The 17896-nt window shown below is 48.1% G+C and overlaps 1 protein-coding gene across 2 annotated transcripts in view; it reads right to left on the bottom strand.

The window, feature by feature from the left end:
• The window catches only part of LOC140408714 (serine/threonine-protein phosphatase with EF-hands 2-like), a 105359-nt gene that overhangs the window by 36014 nt on the left and 51449 nt on the right, over positions 1–17896 (bottom strand). For both annotated transcript variants that reach the window (XM_072496308.1, XM_072496309.1), the window contains 2 exons: positions 12978–13156; positions 1262–1376 (listed from right to left, as the gene is read on the bottom strand). In XM_072496308.1, coding sequence (XP_072352409.1) covers positions 1262–1376; positions 12978–13156 — 294 coding nt within the window. The remainder of the gene's footprint in view (positions 1–1261; positions 1377–12977; positions 13157–17896) is intronic.

Genomic DNA, 17896 nt, shown 5'->3' with positions numbered 1-17896 from the left:
AAAATTGTATGGGGTGACCTGCATCACTAGCTCCACCAACACAGACCCCCGACCACTACGTTTCACACAGCCAAATAGCCATCAGTGTCTTCAAAAGACTGTCATAGCAAGCTCCATCGTTATGTGGGACCATTTCGCCCATCTTCTGGCAGTCGGTAACTACCAGACTCAAAGGTGGTCAATGGAAAGGTAGACTGGAGACAATTTTACCAACCCAATTTCAGCCACTTTACGCTTGCGGCAACAATTAAAATTAACCGCAAACTGATTGACACATCGCCCTCTTGCTTAGAAGGCAATGTTAGAGAGGGATGGATGGCCCAGCTACTGAGGACCATGGGTAATATCAGAGCTGGTACACCAAAGGCAAAGAGCATGAACAGGCCCCAACCGAACTTGGCTTGCTGCCGGAGGGGGAAGTCAAGACAGGAATCAAGACCTTAAATATAAAGAATGAGAGGCTTATTTTAAGTAACTTGCACATGGGTTGGGTAGGGTTATCATGCTGTTTCCTTTTACTAACTGCCTGTTCTGGCCATTTAAGTACAAAGTGCATTCCACTTCCAAAGGCCAGTGGCCTGCTTTTCAAGGCCACGTTCTCTGGTACTACAAAGCAAGTCGAGGTGACAGTTGCTGCAGCTGCAGGTGCAGTTCCACATCCCACCACTTGGAACTAACCGCCCAGTCATTTCTGTGTCTCATTGCTTGGGGGGGGGGGGGGGGGTGGATTTCAGGGAAAGGGGGCAGGGAAGCAGGACTAAAGGGTTTCACTCGGAAGGTGCGACACAGACCCGATTGCATTCTCGGATTCTAATCTGATCTGAAACAACCACATCAGGGTGAAATGCAACTCTGACAAAACCTATGCTTCATCCGATGCCAGTGCTTTTGTAGTTACATTGTGTACCTTGTGTTGCCCTATTATGTACTTTCTTTTCTTCCCTTTTCTTCCCATGTACTTAATGATCTGTTGAGCTGCTCGCAGAAAAATACTTTTCACTGTACCTCGGTACACGTGACAATAAACAAATCCAATCCAATCCAATCACAGTAACGTTCACAAATGCATCAATCCTGCTCTTGTGATTTGTACTGTCACCCAAAGCTCTCAAAAATGCTCAAGCCTTGTAAAGCACTCAAACTGAATTATTGTTCTAAATATATCTCGGATTTGGAAAACAATTAACCGAGAGGTCATACAGATTCTGTAATCTTTTTCATTTGAGTGAAAGTGTAAACTGGAAATGAAATAATTTCTTACCACAGATTGTAATCTCTTTACCATAACAGGTAGACACATGGTTGATATTTGGCAGATGCTCCAGATGTTTCCTGGTTTCATTCAGAAGCTGTAATACATAGCGACCATGGAGCTGCTACTGAGAGAAACGGAGGGAGTATGAGTAATTGCAAGAACATCTTTGTGAACATATTTGAAAGTTGATCCTCGGCAATAGATTCATGTGCTTGAAGGTACAAAGTCATCCTTAAATCGTTTTTAACTTATAAAAATATACTCCAAATCATTCCCTTTTATAGAACCTTTTATATAATTCATATGGCACTGGTCTGAAGTATTTATGAAATCATAGAATCCCTCCAGCACAGAAGCAGGCCATTTTACCCACTGAGTCTGCACCGATCCTCCAAAAGAGCACGTTGCCTAGGCCCTCGCCTCCATCCTGTCCCCATAACTCTACCCACCCTTTTGGACACTAAGGGACAATTTGGATGGCCAATCCACCTAACCTGTACATCTTTGGACTGTGGGAGGAAACCGGAGCACACGGACTAAACCCACACAGACATGGGGAGAACATGCAAGCTCCACACAGACAGTCACGGAATCGAGCCTGTGTCCCTGGTGCTGTGAGGCAGAAGTGCTAACCACTGTGCCACTGTGCCGCCCTACTGCCCTCATTGCCTTCATTTATTCATAATAAACTTGTCACTTTACTATCTTTCATTAACATTCATTCCCAATGATCCTGTAAGGAAATAACTTTTAATTTACTGAAATTAATATTAAAGACAAAGAAAAATTCTAACAATGATCTGTGTTTAGAAATGTTTGCTTTTTACCATATTTCAATGAGGCCAAAAATTTGAAGGTCATTGTTGTGGCACAGAGTTATATTGGACATGAGTGTGGAGCACAAAAATGGGGCAGACTGTTGTAACCTTATCTGCTGCCTCACAGCGCCGAGGGCCCTGGTTCGATCCCGGCCCCGGGTCACTGTCTGTGTGGAGTTTGCACATTCTCCCCTTGTCTGAGTGAGTCTTACTCCCACGACACAAAGATTGAAGATTAGGTGTATTGGCCGTATTAAATTGCACCTTAATTGGGAAAAAATTAATTGGGTACTCTCAATTTATATTGAAAAAGATCTTTCACACAAATTAGCATTTAGTAGATTTTGAGCCAATAGCGCACCCTCGATATTTTTGTTTTAAAATATATTTATTCCAAACAGAGCCAACATATCACACAATCAACCAAAGATACAACCAACAAACAGTTTGTTATTTTCCCCTTTTTCTACCCTTAACTAACACAACACGCCCCTCCCGTTGGCGACAGCGTTGACAACAAAGAGATCTTTGAATAGAGACAGAAACAGTCTCCATAGAACATAGAACATAGAACATAGAAAATACAGCACAGAACAGGCCCTTCGGCCCACGATGTTGTGCCAAACCTTTGTCCTAGATTAATCATAGATTATCATAGAATTTACAGTGCAGGAGGCCAGTCTGCCCATCGAGTCTGCACCGGCTCTTGGAAAGAGCACCCTACCCAAGGTCAACACCTCCACCCTATCCCCATAACCCAGTAACCCCACCCAACACTAAGGGCAATTTTGGACACTAAGGGCAATTTATCATGGCCAATCCACCTAACCTGCACATCTATGGACTGTGGGAGGAAACCGGAGCACCCGGAGGAAACCCACGCACACACAGGGAGGATGTGCAGACTCCGCACAGACAGTGACCCAAGCCGGAATCGAACCTGGGACCCTGGAGCTGTGAAGCAATTGTGCTATCCACAATGCTAGCGTGCTGCCCTTAAGAACAAATTAATCTACACTATAGCATTCTACCGTAATCCATGCATCTATCCAATAGCTGCTTGAAGGTCCCTAATGTTTCCGACTCAACTACTTCCACAGACAGTGCATTCCATGTCCCCACTACTCTCTGGGTAAAGAACCTACTTCTGACATCCCCCCTATATCTTCCAACATTCACCTTAAATTTATGTCCCCTTGTAATGGTTTGTTCCACCCGGGGAAAAAGTCTCTGACTGTCTACTCTATCTATTCCCCTGATCATCTTATAAACCTCTATCAAGTCGCCCCTCATCCTTCTCCGTTCTAATGTGAAAAGGCCTAGCACCCTCAACCTTTCCTCGTAAGACCTATTCTCCATTCCAGGCAACATCCTGGTAAATCTCCTTTGCACCTTTTCCAAAGCTTCCACATCCTTCCTAAAATGGGGCGACCAGAACTGTACACAGTACTCCAAATGTGGCTTTACCAAAGTTTTGTACAGCTGCATCATCACCTCTCGGCTCTTAAATTCAATCCCTCTGTTAATGAACGCCAGCACACCATAGGCCTTCTTCACAGCTCTATCCACTTGAGTGGCAACTTTCAAAGATCTATGAACATAGACGCCAAGATCTCTCTGCTCCTCCACATTGCCAAGAACTCTACCGTTAACCCTGTATTCTGCATTCATATTTGTCCTTCCAAAATGGACAACCTCACACTTTTCAGGGTTAAACTCCATCTGCCACTTCTCAGCCCAGCTCTGCATCCTATCTATGTCTCTTTGCAGCTGACAACAGCCCTCCTCACTATCCACAACTCCACCAATCTTCGTATCGTCTGGAAATTTACTGACCCACCCTTCAACTCCCTCATCCAAGTCATTAATGAAAATCACAAACAGCAGAGGACCCAGAACTGATCCATCTTACTTTACATCCTTCTTCTGACCCTCAAATTTAATTTTCTCCAATCATAAGAACTCCGCCATATCCGCCAACCATGCCGACACCCTCGGTGGTGCCACCAACCTCCATCCCAGGAGCATTTCCCTCTGGACAATCAGAGCGGCGAAGGCCACAATATCGGTCCCCCTCCCTCCAGTAGCTCCGGCAGCTCTGAAACTCCGAAGATCACCACCAATGGACATGCTGCCATCCTCACCCCCAAAGAATCATGGGCAAGATGCACGGCATGGCCAAGGTGGGCCGAATGGCCGCCTTCTGTGCTGTAACTTTTCTCTAGTTAAATGGCTCTCCGACAGTATCTCGGAAGATCGGAATCCAGAATCCCCCCATCTTCGGGCAAGACTGCAACATATGGATATGATTCGTAGGCCCACTTGCTCATCTCTCACATTTGTCCTCAACCTCGGGGAAGAGCATGCTCATATGAGCCTGCGCTATACGGATCCTATGCACCACATTCATCCTGGCATGTCGAATTCACTCCAGGTGCCCTTCCCCCACCCCCACCATCAGCTCTATCCCCAGCTCCTCCTCCCCTTTCTGTCTCATCTCTTCCACTGGCGCCTTCTCCGTTTCCAACAACCACCCATAATTGTCTGCAATCTTCCCTTCCCTCAGGTCTCCGAGCTAACAAATGATCCAGTAGTGTAGACTTTGACAACTGAGGAAACAAGGGGAGCTCCTTATGCACAAAATCCCGCACCTGTATGTTTCTAAATTCACCCCCCTCGGCAGCTGGAAATTCTTCTGCAACTCTTCCAGCCTCATGAACCTCCCTTCTACGAACAAATTCCTTACCAGCTCTATCCCTTCCCTATGCTAACTCCTGTACGTCACATCTATCCTTGCTGGTATGAACCTATGATTCCCGCATATTGGTGCCAGAACCGACATAGCCCCCATCCAAGATCCTTACGCATACACCCACACAGTAGGCCTCCCCCACCTGTATCCATTCCGACCTCCCTTCTCCCCACCACAGTCGCACTTAATCCACATTTTCTGCCCAATAATAGTATAGCAGGTTTGGCAGCGCCAGCCCACCCCTACCTGCCCTCTCTGCTAAAAAGCCCCCCATACGCTGGGCCTCTTGCTTGCCCATACAAATTCCGAGATTAGCTTTTCTGCCCTCCTAAAGAACGCCTTTGGAAGAAATGTCAGAAGGGACTGGAAAACAAAATAAAAACCTTGGGATTATGTTCATCTTTACGGTTTGCCCCCTCCCTGCTAAGCACACTGGTAGGGCATCCCACCTCTTCAGATCCCCTTTCATCCCCTTTACCAAACTGGCCACGGTCCTCTTGTGCATTGTGGCCCAGTCACGGGCCACCTGAAGTCCCAGATACTGAAACCTTGTCTTGGCCAGCTTGAATGGCAGGGTTCCAAATTAGCACTCCTCCCCTGGGCATTTACTGGGAACACCTCACTCTTTGCCCCATTCAATTTATATCCAGAATTGATACCAAACTTCCCTAATAAGTCCATTATTTTCCCATACACTCCAGTGGGTTTGATAAGTGTACTAACAGATCGTCTGCATACAACAACACCCTCTGCTCCCTATCTCCCCTTTAATGCCCTTCCACTATCTTGACACCCACAGTGCAATAATCAAAGGCTTAATAGCCAGCGCACACAACAGCGGGGACAATGGGCCTCACTGCCTTGTGCCTCCCTACCTATGTAACTGAAAATATCCCAAATTCATTGTCTTCATCCTCACATTTGCCATGGGGGCGGCATACAACAATGGTACCCACAAAATGAACGTTGGTCCAAACCCAAACCACCCCAAGATCTCAAACAAGTACCTCCATTCTACGTGATCAAAAGCCTTCTCTGCGTCCATTGATATAATAACTTCCGGCGCTTTACCCCCAGAGGAGTCATTACCACATTCAACAGCCTCCTGATATTGCTCGACAATTGCCGCCCCTTAACAAAACCGGTCTGGTCCTCAGAGATCACCTCTTGCATGTACCCCTCCAGTCGCCTGGCCAGCACCTTAGCCAGCAGTTTCACATCGGTATTTAAAAAAAATAAATTTAGAATACCCAATTCTTTTTTTCCAATTAAGAGGCGATTTAGCGTGGCCAATCCACCTACCCTGCTCATCTTTTTGGGTTGTGGGAGTGAGATCCATGCAGACACGGGGAGAATGTGCAAACTCCACATGGACAGTGACACAGGGCCGCGATTGAAACCGAGTCCTCGGTGCCGTGAGGCAGCAGTGCGAACCACTGTGCCAGCGTGCCACTCTTTGTGAACATATATGTGCCCAACTGGAACAATGCAGAATTTAAAAAAAAGATGTGGGAGTCCATTCCCAGTCTGGATTTGCATTATTTGCTAATGGGAGGGGGGGGGGCGACTTCAATTGTATGCTAGGCCCCAGGATGGATAGGTCGAGTCCCAAGTCATTAGCTAAGTCAGGTATGGCAAAGGAGCTGGGGTATTTATGGGTCAGATGGGGGAGGGGGGGAGGGGCACAGGTGCTCTTGAGCACGCTCACACTTATCCTCAACCCCTCCAAGAAATTGACTCATCCTGGCCCCCTTGAGGTGTGTCCTAAACACCTCTTTCAGCTGAATAAAACTCAACCTCGCGCAAGATGACATTGCATTCACTCTACGAAGGGTCTCACTCCACACCTCATCCTCCAAAATGGGCCCCAGCTCCTCCTCTCGCCTGGCCTTCACTTCCTCCGCCGATACCTGCTCTTCCCCCATGATCCGCCCAGATGTGCTGCCCTCCTCCGACCCCGCACAGGAGAGTTACCTTTCCAGCCAGGTAGATGGCGGTGCCTCCGGAAATGTCAGAAATGCCCGCACAAAACCCGCACCTGAAAATACCAGAACGCTTCTGACACCCCAAGACCTGCTTCCTCCTTCAACTCATGTCAGCTGGCAAACCACCCCTCCAGGAAAAAGTCCCTCTCCAGCCCTTTGCCTTATGATTATTTCTTTAAGGATCCAAAACATCTCTTTTGTTCTGTCTCAGTTTTGATGAACATTGCTTTCTGGTCCGATACTGGGACATCTTTTTAGAAATAAACTTTGGTATAATGGACGACCTCTGACTTGCATTTAACTTCTTCAGTTTTTTCAATGACTTTTTATAGCACTTTACCTCTTCAGTGCTGGTCTAAAACAGGCAATATCAGATTGTCTGTCCATCATAGGAACAGGAGTAGGCCTTCCAGCCTGTTGAGCCTGCTCCACAATTTAATACGATCATAGCTGATCAGACACTTCAATGCCTTGACACGCATTCAATGACTGAGCTTCTGTAGTCTTCTGGGGTAGAGAATCACAGCCCTCTCTGGAAATAAATTTCTCCTCATCTCCATCTTAAGTGGCTTCCCACTTATTTTGAAATTTTGCCCGAACCAAGGGAAACATCTTACCTGTTCGACCCATCAATTCCTTTCAACAAAGAACAAAAGAACAAAGAAATGTACAGCACAGGAACAGGCCCTTCGGCCCTCCAAGCCAGTGCCGACCATGCTGCCCGACTAAACTACAATCTTCTACACTTCCTGGGTCCGTATCCTTCTATTCCCATCCTATTCATATATTTGTCAAGATGCCCCTTAAATGTCCCTATCGTCCCTGCTTCCACTACCTCCTCCGGTAGCGAGTTCCAGGCACCCACTACCCTCTGCGTAAAAAACTTGCCTCGTACATCTACTCTAAACCTTGCCCCTCTCACCTTAAACCTATGCCCCCTAGTAATTGACCCCTCTACCCTGGGGAAAAGCCTCTGACTATCCACTCTGTTTATGCCCCTCATAATTTTGTATACCTCTATCAGGTCTCCCCTCAACCTCCTTCGTTCCAGTGAGAACAAACCGAGTTTATTCAACCGCTCCTCATAGCTAATGCCCTCCATACCAGGCAACATTCTGGTAAATCTCTTCTGCACCCTCTCTAAAGCCTCCACATCCTTCTGGTAGTGTGGTGACCAGAATTGAACACTATACTCCAAGTGTGGCCTAACTAAGGTTCTATACAGCTGCAACATGACTTGCCAATTCTTATACTCAATGCCCCGGCCAATGAAGGCAAGCATGCTGTATGCCTTCTTGACTACCTTCTCCACCTGTGTTGCCCCTTTCAATGACCTGTGGACCTGTACTCCTAGATCTCTTTGACTTTCAATACTCTTGAGGGTTCTACCATTCACTGTATATTCCCTACCTGCCTTAGACCTTCCAAAATGCATTACCTCACATTTGTCCGGATTAAACTCCATCTGCCATCTCTCCGCCCAAGTCTCCAGACAATCTAAATCCTGCTGTATCCTCCGACAGTCCTCATCGCTATCCGCAATTCCACCAACCATTGTGTCGTCTGCAAACTTACTAATCAGACCAGTTACATTTTCCTCCAAATCATTTATATATACGACAAAGAGCAAAGGTCCCAGCACTGATCCCTGTGGAACACCACTGGTCACAGCCCTCCAATTAGAAAAGCATCCCTCCATTGCTACTCTCTGCCTTCTATGGCCTAGCCAGTTCTGTATCCACCTTGCCAGCTCACCCCTGATCCCGTGTGACTTCACCTTTTGTACTAGTCTACCATGATGGACCTTGTCAAAGGCCTTACTGAAGTCCATATAGACAACATCTACTGCCCTACCTGCATCAATCATCTTAGTGACCTCCTCGAAAAACTCTATCAAGTTAGTGAGACACGACCTCCACTTCACAAAACCGTGCTGCCTCTCACTAATACGTCCATTTGCTTCCAAATGGGAGTAGATCCTGTCTCGAAGAATTCTCTCCTGTAATTTCCCTACCACTGAAGTAAGGCTCACCGGCCTGTAGTTCCCGGGATTATCCTTGCTACCCTTCTTAAACAGAGGAACAACATTGGCTATTCTCCAGTCCTCCGGGACATCCCCTGAAGACAGCGAGGATCCAAAGATTTCTGTCAAGGCCTCAGCAATTTCCTCTCCAGCCTCCTTCAGTATTCTGGGGTAGGTCCCATCAGGCCCTGGCGACTTATCTACCTTAATATTTTTTAAGACACCCAACACCTCGTCTTTTTGGATCACAATGTGACCCAGGCTATCTACACCCCCTTCTCCAGACTCAACATCTACCAATTCCTTCTCTTTGGTGAATACTGATGCAAAGTATTCATTTAGTACCTCGCCCATTTACTCTGGCTCCACACATAGATTCCCTTGCCTATCCTTCAGTGGGCCAACCCTTTCCCTGGCTACCCTCTTGCTTTTTATGTACGTGTAAAAAGCCTTGGGATTTTCCTTAACCCTATTTGCCAATGACTTTTCGTGACCCCTTCTAGCCCTCCTGACTCCTTGCTTAAGTTCCTTCCTACTTTCCTTATATTCCACGCAGGCTTCGTCTGTTCCCAGCCTTTTAGCCCTGACAAATGCCTCCTTTTTCTTTTTGACGAGGCCTACAATATCACTCGTCATCCAAGGTTCCCGAAAATTGCCGTATTTATCTTTCTTCCTCACAGGAACATGCCTGTCCTGTATTCCTTTCAACTGACACTTGAAAGCCTCCCACATGTCAGATGTTGATTTGCCCTCAAACATCCGCCCCCAATCTATGTTCTTCAGTTCCCGCCTAATATTGTTATAAATAGCCTTCCCCCAATTTAGTACATTCATCCTCGGACCACTCTTATCCTTGTCCACCAGTACTTTAAAACTTACTGAATTGTGGTCACTGTTACCGAAATGCTCCCCTACTGAAACATCTACCACCTGGCCGGGCTCATTCCCCAATACCAGGTCCAGTACCGCCCGTTCCCTAGTTGGACTGTCTACATATTGTTTTAAGAAGCCCTCCTGGATGCTCCTTACAAACTACGTCCCGTCTAAGCCCCTGGCACTAAGTGAGTCCCAGTCAATATTGGGGAAGTTTCAGTATTTTGTAGGTTTCAATGAGATCACCTCTCATTCTTCAAAACTCTAGAGAATACAGACCCAGTTTGCCCAATCTCTCCTCATAAGAACAAAGAACAAAGAAATGTACAGCACAGGAACAGGCCCTTCGGCCCTCCAAGCCCGTGCCGACCATACTGCCCGACTAAACTACAATCTTCTACACTTCCTGGGTCCGTATCCTTCTATTCCCATCCTATTCATATATTTGTCAAGATGCCCCTTAAATGTCCCTATCGTCCCTGCTTCCACTACCTCCTCCGGTAGTGAGTTCCAGGCACCCACTACCCTCTGCGTAAAAAACCTGCCTCGTACATCTACTCTAAACCTTGCCCCTCTCACCTTCAACCTATGCCCCCTAGTAATTGACCCCTCTACCCTGGGGAAAAGCCTCTGACTATCCACTCTGTCTATGCCCCTCATAATTTTGTATACCTCTATCAGGTCGCCCCTCAACCTCCTTTGTTCCAGTGAGAACAAACCGAGTTTATTCAATCGCTCCTCATAGCTTATGCCCTCCATACCAGGCAACATTCTGGTAAATCTCTTCTGCACCCTCTCTAAAGCCTCCACATCCTTCTGGTAGTGTGGTGACCAGAATTGAACACTATACTCCAAGTGTGGCCTAACTAAGGTTCTATACAGCTGCAACATGACTTGCCAATTCTTATACTCAATGCCCCGGCCAATGAAGGCAAGCATGCCGTATGCCTTCTTGACTACCTTCTCCACCTGTGTTGCCCCTTTCAATGACCTGTGGACCTGTACTCCTAGATCTCTTTGACTTGCCTCGTACATAAGACAGACCCACCATCCCCAGGACACGTCTGGTGAACCTTCGCTGCCCTTTTCTATGGCAACAATATCCTTTCTGAGGTAAGGGAACCAAAAGTGCATATAGTACTCCAGGCATGGTCTAACCAAGCCCCATTGAAGCAAGACTTCACAACTCCTGTGCTCAAATCCTCTTGTCATAAAGGCTAACATTCCATTAACCTTCTTAATAGCTTGCTGCACCAGAATGTTAGCCCTCAGTCACTAATGGACAAGGACATCCAGACCCCTTTATACATCTGCACTTTCAAATTTCTTACTATTTAGGATACTCTCCACATCTGTTCCTTCTACCAAAGTGGATTACCTCACATTATATTTCATCTGCTGTGTCATCAAACAAAGGGGCGGGATTCTCCACTCCCACGCCGAAGTGGCCGCGCCGTCGTGAACGCCGTCTAGGTTCACGACAGCCAGGAACGGCCCCGGTCCCGACCGATTTAGGCCCTGACAATGGGCCAGGATCGGGGCCGCGTCATCTACATGCGCCAGGCCTTATCGCCCGCGTAAAAGCGGCACCGCATAGATGACATGGCCGGCGCCACATAACGGACGTTATCCGCGCATGCGTGGTTGCCGTCCTCTCTAAATCCGGCCCGCAAGAAGATGGGGGACGCATCATGCGGGGCCGCGGAAGGAAGGAGGTCCTCCTTCAGAGGGGACGGCCCGACGATCGGTGGGCACCGATCGCGGGCCACCCAAAATTCCAGGAGAAGCCCGGTGCAGGATCCCCCCTCGCCCCCCCACAGGCCGCCCCCCCAGCGTTCACGCTGCAGCGACCAGGTGTGGACGGCGCCGGGGGAACCCGCCGTTTTGGCCTGGCCGCCCCGCCCATCCGGGCCTCAGAATAGCGTGGGTGCCGGAGAATCGCCATTTTGGGTGTCTCCGGCGATTCTCTGGCCCGCGGCCCGCGAAACTCGACCAGGCCGTTCCCGCCGCTTGGGAGAATCGTGGGAGGGTGTCGGACCGGCGTCCCTGGAAATTTTGGCGGCCCAGGCGATTCTCCCAACCGGCGTGGGAGTGGAGAATCGCGCCCCTGATGTCCCGTTTAGTGATATTAGACTTTGTCGTACCTCAAAAAAAATCTGGAACACGATTCAACCAAAATATTTCTAAGTGTCATTTTGGGCGGTTTGACAGGGTGTTTCTCACCGGCTTTATGGGTGAGATCTACACCTCTATTCAATCACACCAGTCATGTTCTCGGGCCTTGGGGAGTTTCTCCCTGGTCTAGTCTACACAGAAACTTTTTGAACACTGAGGAGCTGAACTCGCCGGTGAGACGGGTTCCTAAGTGAGTTTGAGGGTCCCTCACATTCCCCACCCATGGGCAATGTCATCCCCTGCACACATGGGCAGTACCCCCCCCCCCCCCCCCCCCCCCCCCCCACCACCACAATCACCAAGTGAGGACACATCACTGAAGGTCCCTCATTTTCAGGCCTCCCCATCTCCCCCCACCTTTGGGGCCCCACTTTCAGGATCTCCACCCTTAACCTCTCCAACTTTCTGTTGGTCCCTTCACACCCGCTCTTCACACCCCTCTCCCTCCCACGCTTCATACTCTCCTTCATTATCCCTTTCATGGGCATGACCCCCTTCAGGCCCAGAACCCTGGGCAGTGCCACCCTGGCACTTCTCCTACCAGTGTCACTGCCAATGCCACCTGGGTGCCTTACCAGTGCCTGGGTAGCAGTGTCAAGGTGCCATGCTGGCAGTGCCAAGGTGCCCAGGGACACCCTGCCCTGTCCCTAACCACCCAGCAGTCTCCAATGGCCTAGGGGAACCCCCCCAGGGGTCTCCAATGGCCTAGGGGAACCCCCCAGGGGTCTCCAATGGCCTAGGGTACCCCCCCCCCCCCCCCAGGGTACCCCCTCCCCCACCCCACCCCTCCTGGCCTCCCCCACAAGTGCTGTTAGGCCTGGTCCACGCTTGCGTGGATCAATACTAAACAACGCCCGATCCAGGCCTCCCTTAGTTCCCGGGTACAGGAATCCTGCACAGACATATTAAATGAGCCTAAAAGCTCAGTTAAATATGTATATCTGGATCTCGCCCAGTGAGGGTGAGATCCAGATTGCGACGTCTCGTGATGTTCGGATGACCTCTCGAGATTCAATGCCATCATCGCCGTCACCAAGGCGGTCACGAGGAGGCCGCTGGAACCGCACCCCTGATTTTTTTTTCTCTGAATACTTACTTGTTTGTTTTTAAAGGCCTCCAGTAAGGTAGCTACATGTGCAGGAGTGAGAGGGAAACAGAGCTGGGGGCCAGCGTAAGATTCTGCAACCTCAATGTTACGGTAGACACAGTGATTATCCCCTTCAACATCCTGACGTGACTCATCTGTCTGAGTGAAAATGTGAGAAATATGATCATCTGTGGAGGGAATGGTAAATGTTAATGTTTTCTAACCACAATCTAAATGTGACGTGCAAGATCTGACTTTGCCACAGCAGCAGTTACAGTTTGAATTTCAAAACAGAGACACATTAAAAAGCTAAGGTTTACCTTATGTCTACAAAAAAAAACCATTTCTGAATTAAGGTGGTTTTATAAACCTAAAGTACATTTACAATCAATTATGTCAATTCTCTGAGATAGTGTTTAATAACTTGAAGGCCTTTTTTTTTAGGTCTTACATTTTAGCAACAATTAAATTGCAGCTTTCAATAGCAAAGTAAGTTCTTGGAACAACCCAATAAAAAAAACAGCCAACACACTGTCTCATTGGCTCTTTGGTTTGTTTATATCACAACAGTTACTACATCTAAGCACTAAGTACTAATCACTGACTGAGTCAGTGAATTCAGTCAATGTTGTCTCTGCAATGAGGGACATCCACCAGTGGGAATATCTGCCAAGACAAGACATGTTGATTTCTGTCAACAGATACAGGTGGCTGGCTTCTGGAAGCTTCTCTTAGGCCTTCTTCCAGACATGGCGGATGAAATTATTCCCATTGTTGCTGGTGATGGTGAAAAATATATAATTTGGAACACCAGGAACCAAGGGTCCATGAACTGAAGTGCCAATGGGGGAGGAATGTCAGCATTCATGTCGAGAGAGCTAGAATACAGGAGCAGGGATGTACTGTTGAGGCTGTATAAGGCTCTGGTCAGACCCCATTTGGAGTATTGTGAACAGTTTTGGGCCCCGTATCTAAGAGAGGATGTGCTGGCCTTGAAGGGGATCCAGAGGAGGTTCACAAGAATGCTCCCTGGAATGAAGGATTTGTCATATGAGGAGCGGTTAAGGTCTCTGGGTCTGTACTCGATGGAGTTTAGAAGGATGAGGGGGGATCTCATTGAAACTTACAGAAGACTGAGAGGCCTGGATAGAGAAATTAGAACCGGGGGCACAGCCTCAGACTGAAGAGACGATCCTTTAAAACTGAGATGAGGAAGAATTTCTTCAGCCACAGGGTTCTGTGGAACTCTTTGCCGCAGAAGGCTGTGGAGGCCAAGTCACTGACAGTATTTAAGGCAGAGATAGATAGATTTTTGATTAATTATCAGGGAATCAGGGGCTATGGGGAGAAGGCAAGAGAATGGGGAGGAGAAATATTGAATGAGCGAATTCAATGATTCAATTTAGGGCAACATGGTAGCATAGTGGTTAGCACAATTGCTTCACAGCTCCAGGGTCCCAGGTTCGATTCCGGCTTGGGTCACTGTCTGTGCGGAGTCTGCACATCCTCCCCGTGTGTGCGAGGGTTTCCTCCGGTTTCCTCCCACAGTCCAAAGATGTGCAGGTTAGGTGGATTGGCCATGCTAAATTGCCCTTAGTGTCCAAAACTGCCCTTCATGTTGGGTGGGGTTACTGGGTTAAGGGGATAGGGTGGAGGTGTGGGCCATGGTCGGGTGCCCTTTCCAAGAGCCGGTGCAGACTCGATGGGCCGAATGGCCTCCTTCTGCGCTGTAAATTCTAAGAATGGCAGAGCAGACTCGATGGCCGGGATGGCGTAATTCTGCTCCTATATCTTATGGTCTTGAGGGACATAGGGAAAATTGATTCTAAAAATGGGTAATGAGTGGGTGAGGAGTAATGAGCTGTCCCTTCTGAATCCAAACCTCCTCAGTCGGTCAAGAAGGGGTGAGCCCATGAGATCCAGGGCAATTTGACAAATTGGATCCAACATTGGTTTAGTGGCAGGAGGCAGAGGGTGATGGTTGAAGGTTGTTGTTTTTAAAAAAAAAAATTCTTTTAGTGTACCCAATTCATTGTTTCTAATTAAGGGGCAATTTAGCGTGGCCAATCCACCTACCCGGCACATCTTTGGGTTGTGGGGGTGAAACCCACGCAAACACAGGGAGAATGTGCAAACTCCACACGGACAGTAACCCAGAGCCAGGATCAAACCTGGGACCTCAGCGCCGTGAGGCAGCAGGGCTAACCCACTGCGCCACCGTGCTGCCCTGTTGGAGGTTGTTTTTGTGACTGGATGCCTGTGTCCAGTGTTGTTCCGCAGGGATCAGTGCTGGGTCTCTTGCCGTTTGTAGTGTATATTAATGATCTGGACGTGAATGTTGGAGGTATGAGCAGCTGACACAACAAATTGTGGTATGGTAAATAATGAGGAGGAAAACTTTAGATTACAGGATGAAATAGATGGGCAGTTCAGGTGGGCAGAACAGTGACAAATGGAATTTAACCCTGAAAAGTGTGAGGTGGTCCATTTTGGGAGGACAAAGAATGCAAGGGAATACACAATTAATGGGAGGACTCTAGGAAGGACAGAGGACTAGAGGGACCTCGGGGTGCATGTCCAAAGATCCCTAAAGGTAGCAGGGTGGGTAGATAAGGTGGTTAGGATAAAGGGATATTTGCCTTTATTAGCCAAGGCATTGAATATAAGAGCAGGGAGGTTATGATGAAGCTGGACATACCACTCATTAGGTCACAGCTATAGTACTGTGTGCAGTCTGGTCACCCCACTATAGGAAGGCTGTGACTGCACAAGAAAGGGTACAGAGGATAGAGAGGGGTCAATAACCAGGGAGTATAGATTTACAGAAAGTGGCAGGAAATTTAGAGGAGATTTGAGGACAATGTTTTCACCCAGAATGTGGTAAGAATCTGGAACTCACTGCCTGAAAGGGTAGTAGAGGCGGGAACCCTCACAACATTTAAGAAACATTCAGATGAGCACTTGAAATGCCACAGTATACCAGGCAATGGACCAAGTGTTGGAAAATGGGATTAGAATAGATTGGTGTTTGATGATTAGTACAGACGATGGGCTGTGCCCTGATCCGCCCATGCCACCCCCTCCCCAAGCCCCTCCCCAAAACCTGGATGCCAACCCGGACCCGTCGCATGGAGTGACGAAGGTGGCCACCATCTTGCCCGTGTTCCACCCCTCTGACAACGCAGCGCCTCGCAGTCAGCGCCAGGTACAGTGCGGTACGGCTGCGCATGTGCTGCCATCAAATACGCAGGCAGAGGACGTTTGTCGGGAGCATCGAATGCCATAGAACATAAAACATAGAACATAGAAAAATACAGCACAGAACAGGCCCTTCGGCCCACGATGTTGTGCCGAACCTTTGTCCTAGATTAATCATAGACTTTACAGTGCAGAAGGAGGCCATTCAGCCCATTGAGTCTGCACCGGCTCTTGGAAAGAGCACCCTACCCAAGGTCCACACCTCCACCCTATCCCCATAACCCAGTAACCCCACCCAACACTAAGGACAATTTTTGACACTATGGGCAATTTATCATGGCCAATTCACCTAACCTGCACATCTTTGGACTGTGGGACGAAACTGGAGCACCCGGAGAAACCCACGCACACACGGGGAGGATGTGCAGACTTCGCACAGACAGTGACCCAAGCCAGAATCAACCCTGGGACCCTGGAGCTGTGAAGCAATTGTGCTATCCACAATGCTACCGTGCTGTCCTTAAGAACAAATTAATCTACACTCTAGCATTCTACCGTAATCCATGCACCTATCCAATAGCCGCTTGAAGGTCCCTAATGTTTCCGACACAACTACTTCCACAGGCAGTGCATTCCATGCCCCCACTTCTCTCTGGGTAAATAACCTACCTCTGACATCCCCCCTATATCTTCCACCATTCACCTTAAATTTATATCCCCTTGTAATGGTTTGTTCCACCCAGGGAAAAACTCTCTGACTATCTACTCTATCTATTCCCCTGGTCATCTTATAAACCTCTATCAAGTCGCCCCTCATCCTTCTCCGTTCTAATGAGAAAAGGCCTAGCACCCTCAACCTTTCCTCATAAGACCTACTCTCCATTCCAGGCAGTATCCTGGTAAATCTCCTTTGCACCTTTTCCAAAGCTTCCACATCCTTTCTAAAATGAGGCGACCAGAACTGCACACAGTACTCCAAATGTGGCCTTACCAATGTTTTGTACAGCTGCATCATCAACTCACGGCTCTTAAATTCAATCCCTCTGTTAATGAACGCTTGCACACCATAGGCCTTCTTCACAGCTCCATCCACTTGAGTGACAACTTTCAAAGATCTATGAACATAGACCCCAAGGTCTCTCTGCTCCTCCACATTGCCAAGAACCCTACCGTTAACCCTGTATTCCGCATTCATATTTGTCCTTCCAAAATGGACAACCTCACACTTTTCAGGGTTAAACTCCATCTGCCACTTCTCAGCCCAGCTCTGCACCCTATCTATGTCTCTTTGCAGCTGACAACAGCCCTCCTCACTATCCACAACTCCACCAATCTTCGTATCGTCTGCAAATTTACTGATCCATCCATCAACTCCCTCATCCAAGTCATTAATGAAAATCACAAACAGCAGAGGACCCAGAACGGATCCCTGCGGTACGCCACTGATAACTGGGATCCAGGCTGAATATTTGCCATCCACCACCACTCTCTGACTTCTATCGATTAGCCAGTTCATTATCCAACTGGCCAAATTTCCCACTATCCCATGCCTCCTTACTTTCTGCATAAGCCTACCATGGGGAACCTTATCAAATGCCTTACTAAAATCCATGTACACTCCATCCACTGATTTACCTTCATCCACATGCTTGGTCACCTCCTCAAAGAATTCAATAAGACTTGGAAGGCAAGACCTACCCCTCACAAATCCGTGCTGACTATCCCTAATC

The sequence above is a fragment of the Scyliorhinus torazame genome, chromosome 3 (assembly GCF_047496885.1).
Source record: "Scyliorhinus torazame isolate Kashiwa2021f chromosome 3, sScyTor2.1, whole genome shotgun sequence".
NCBI classification, from domain to species: domain Eukaryota; kingdom Metazoa; phylum Chordata; class Chondrichthyes; order Carcharhiniformes; family Scyliorhinidae; genus Scyliorhinus; species Scyliorhinus torazame.
The sequence above is the reverse complement of the archived record's forward strand: the minus strand, read 5'-3'. Positions and strand labels throughout refer to the sequence as shown.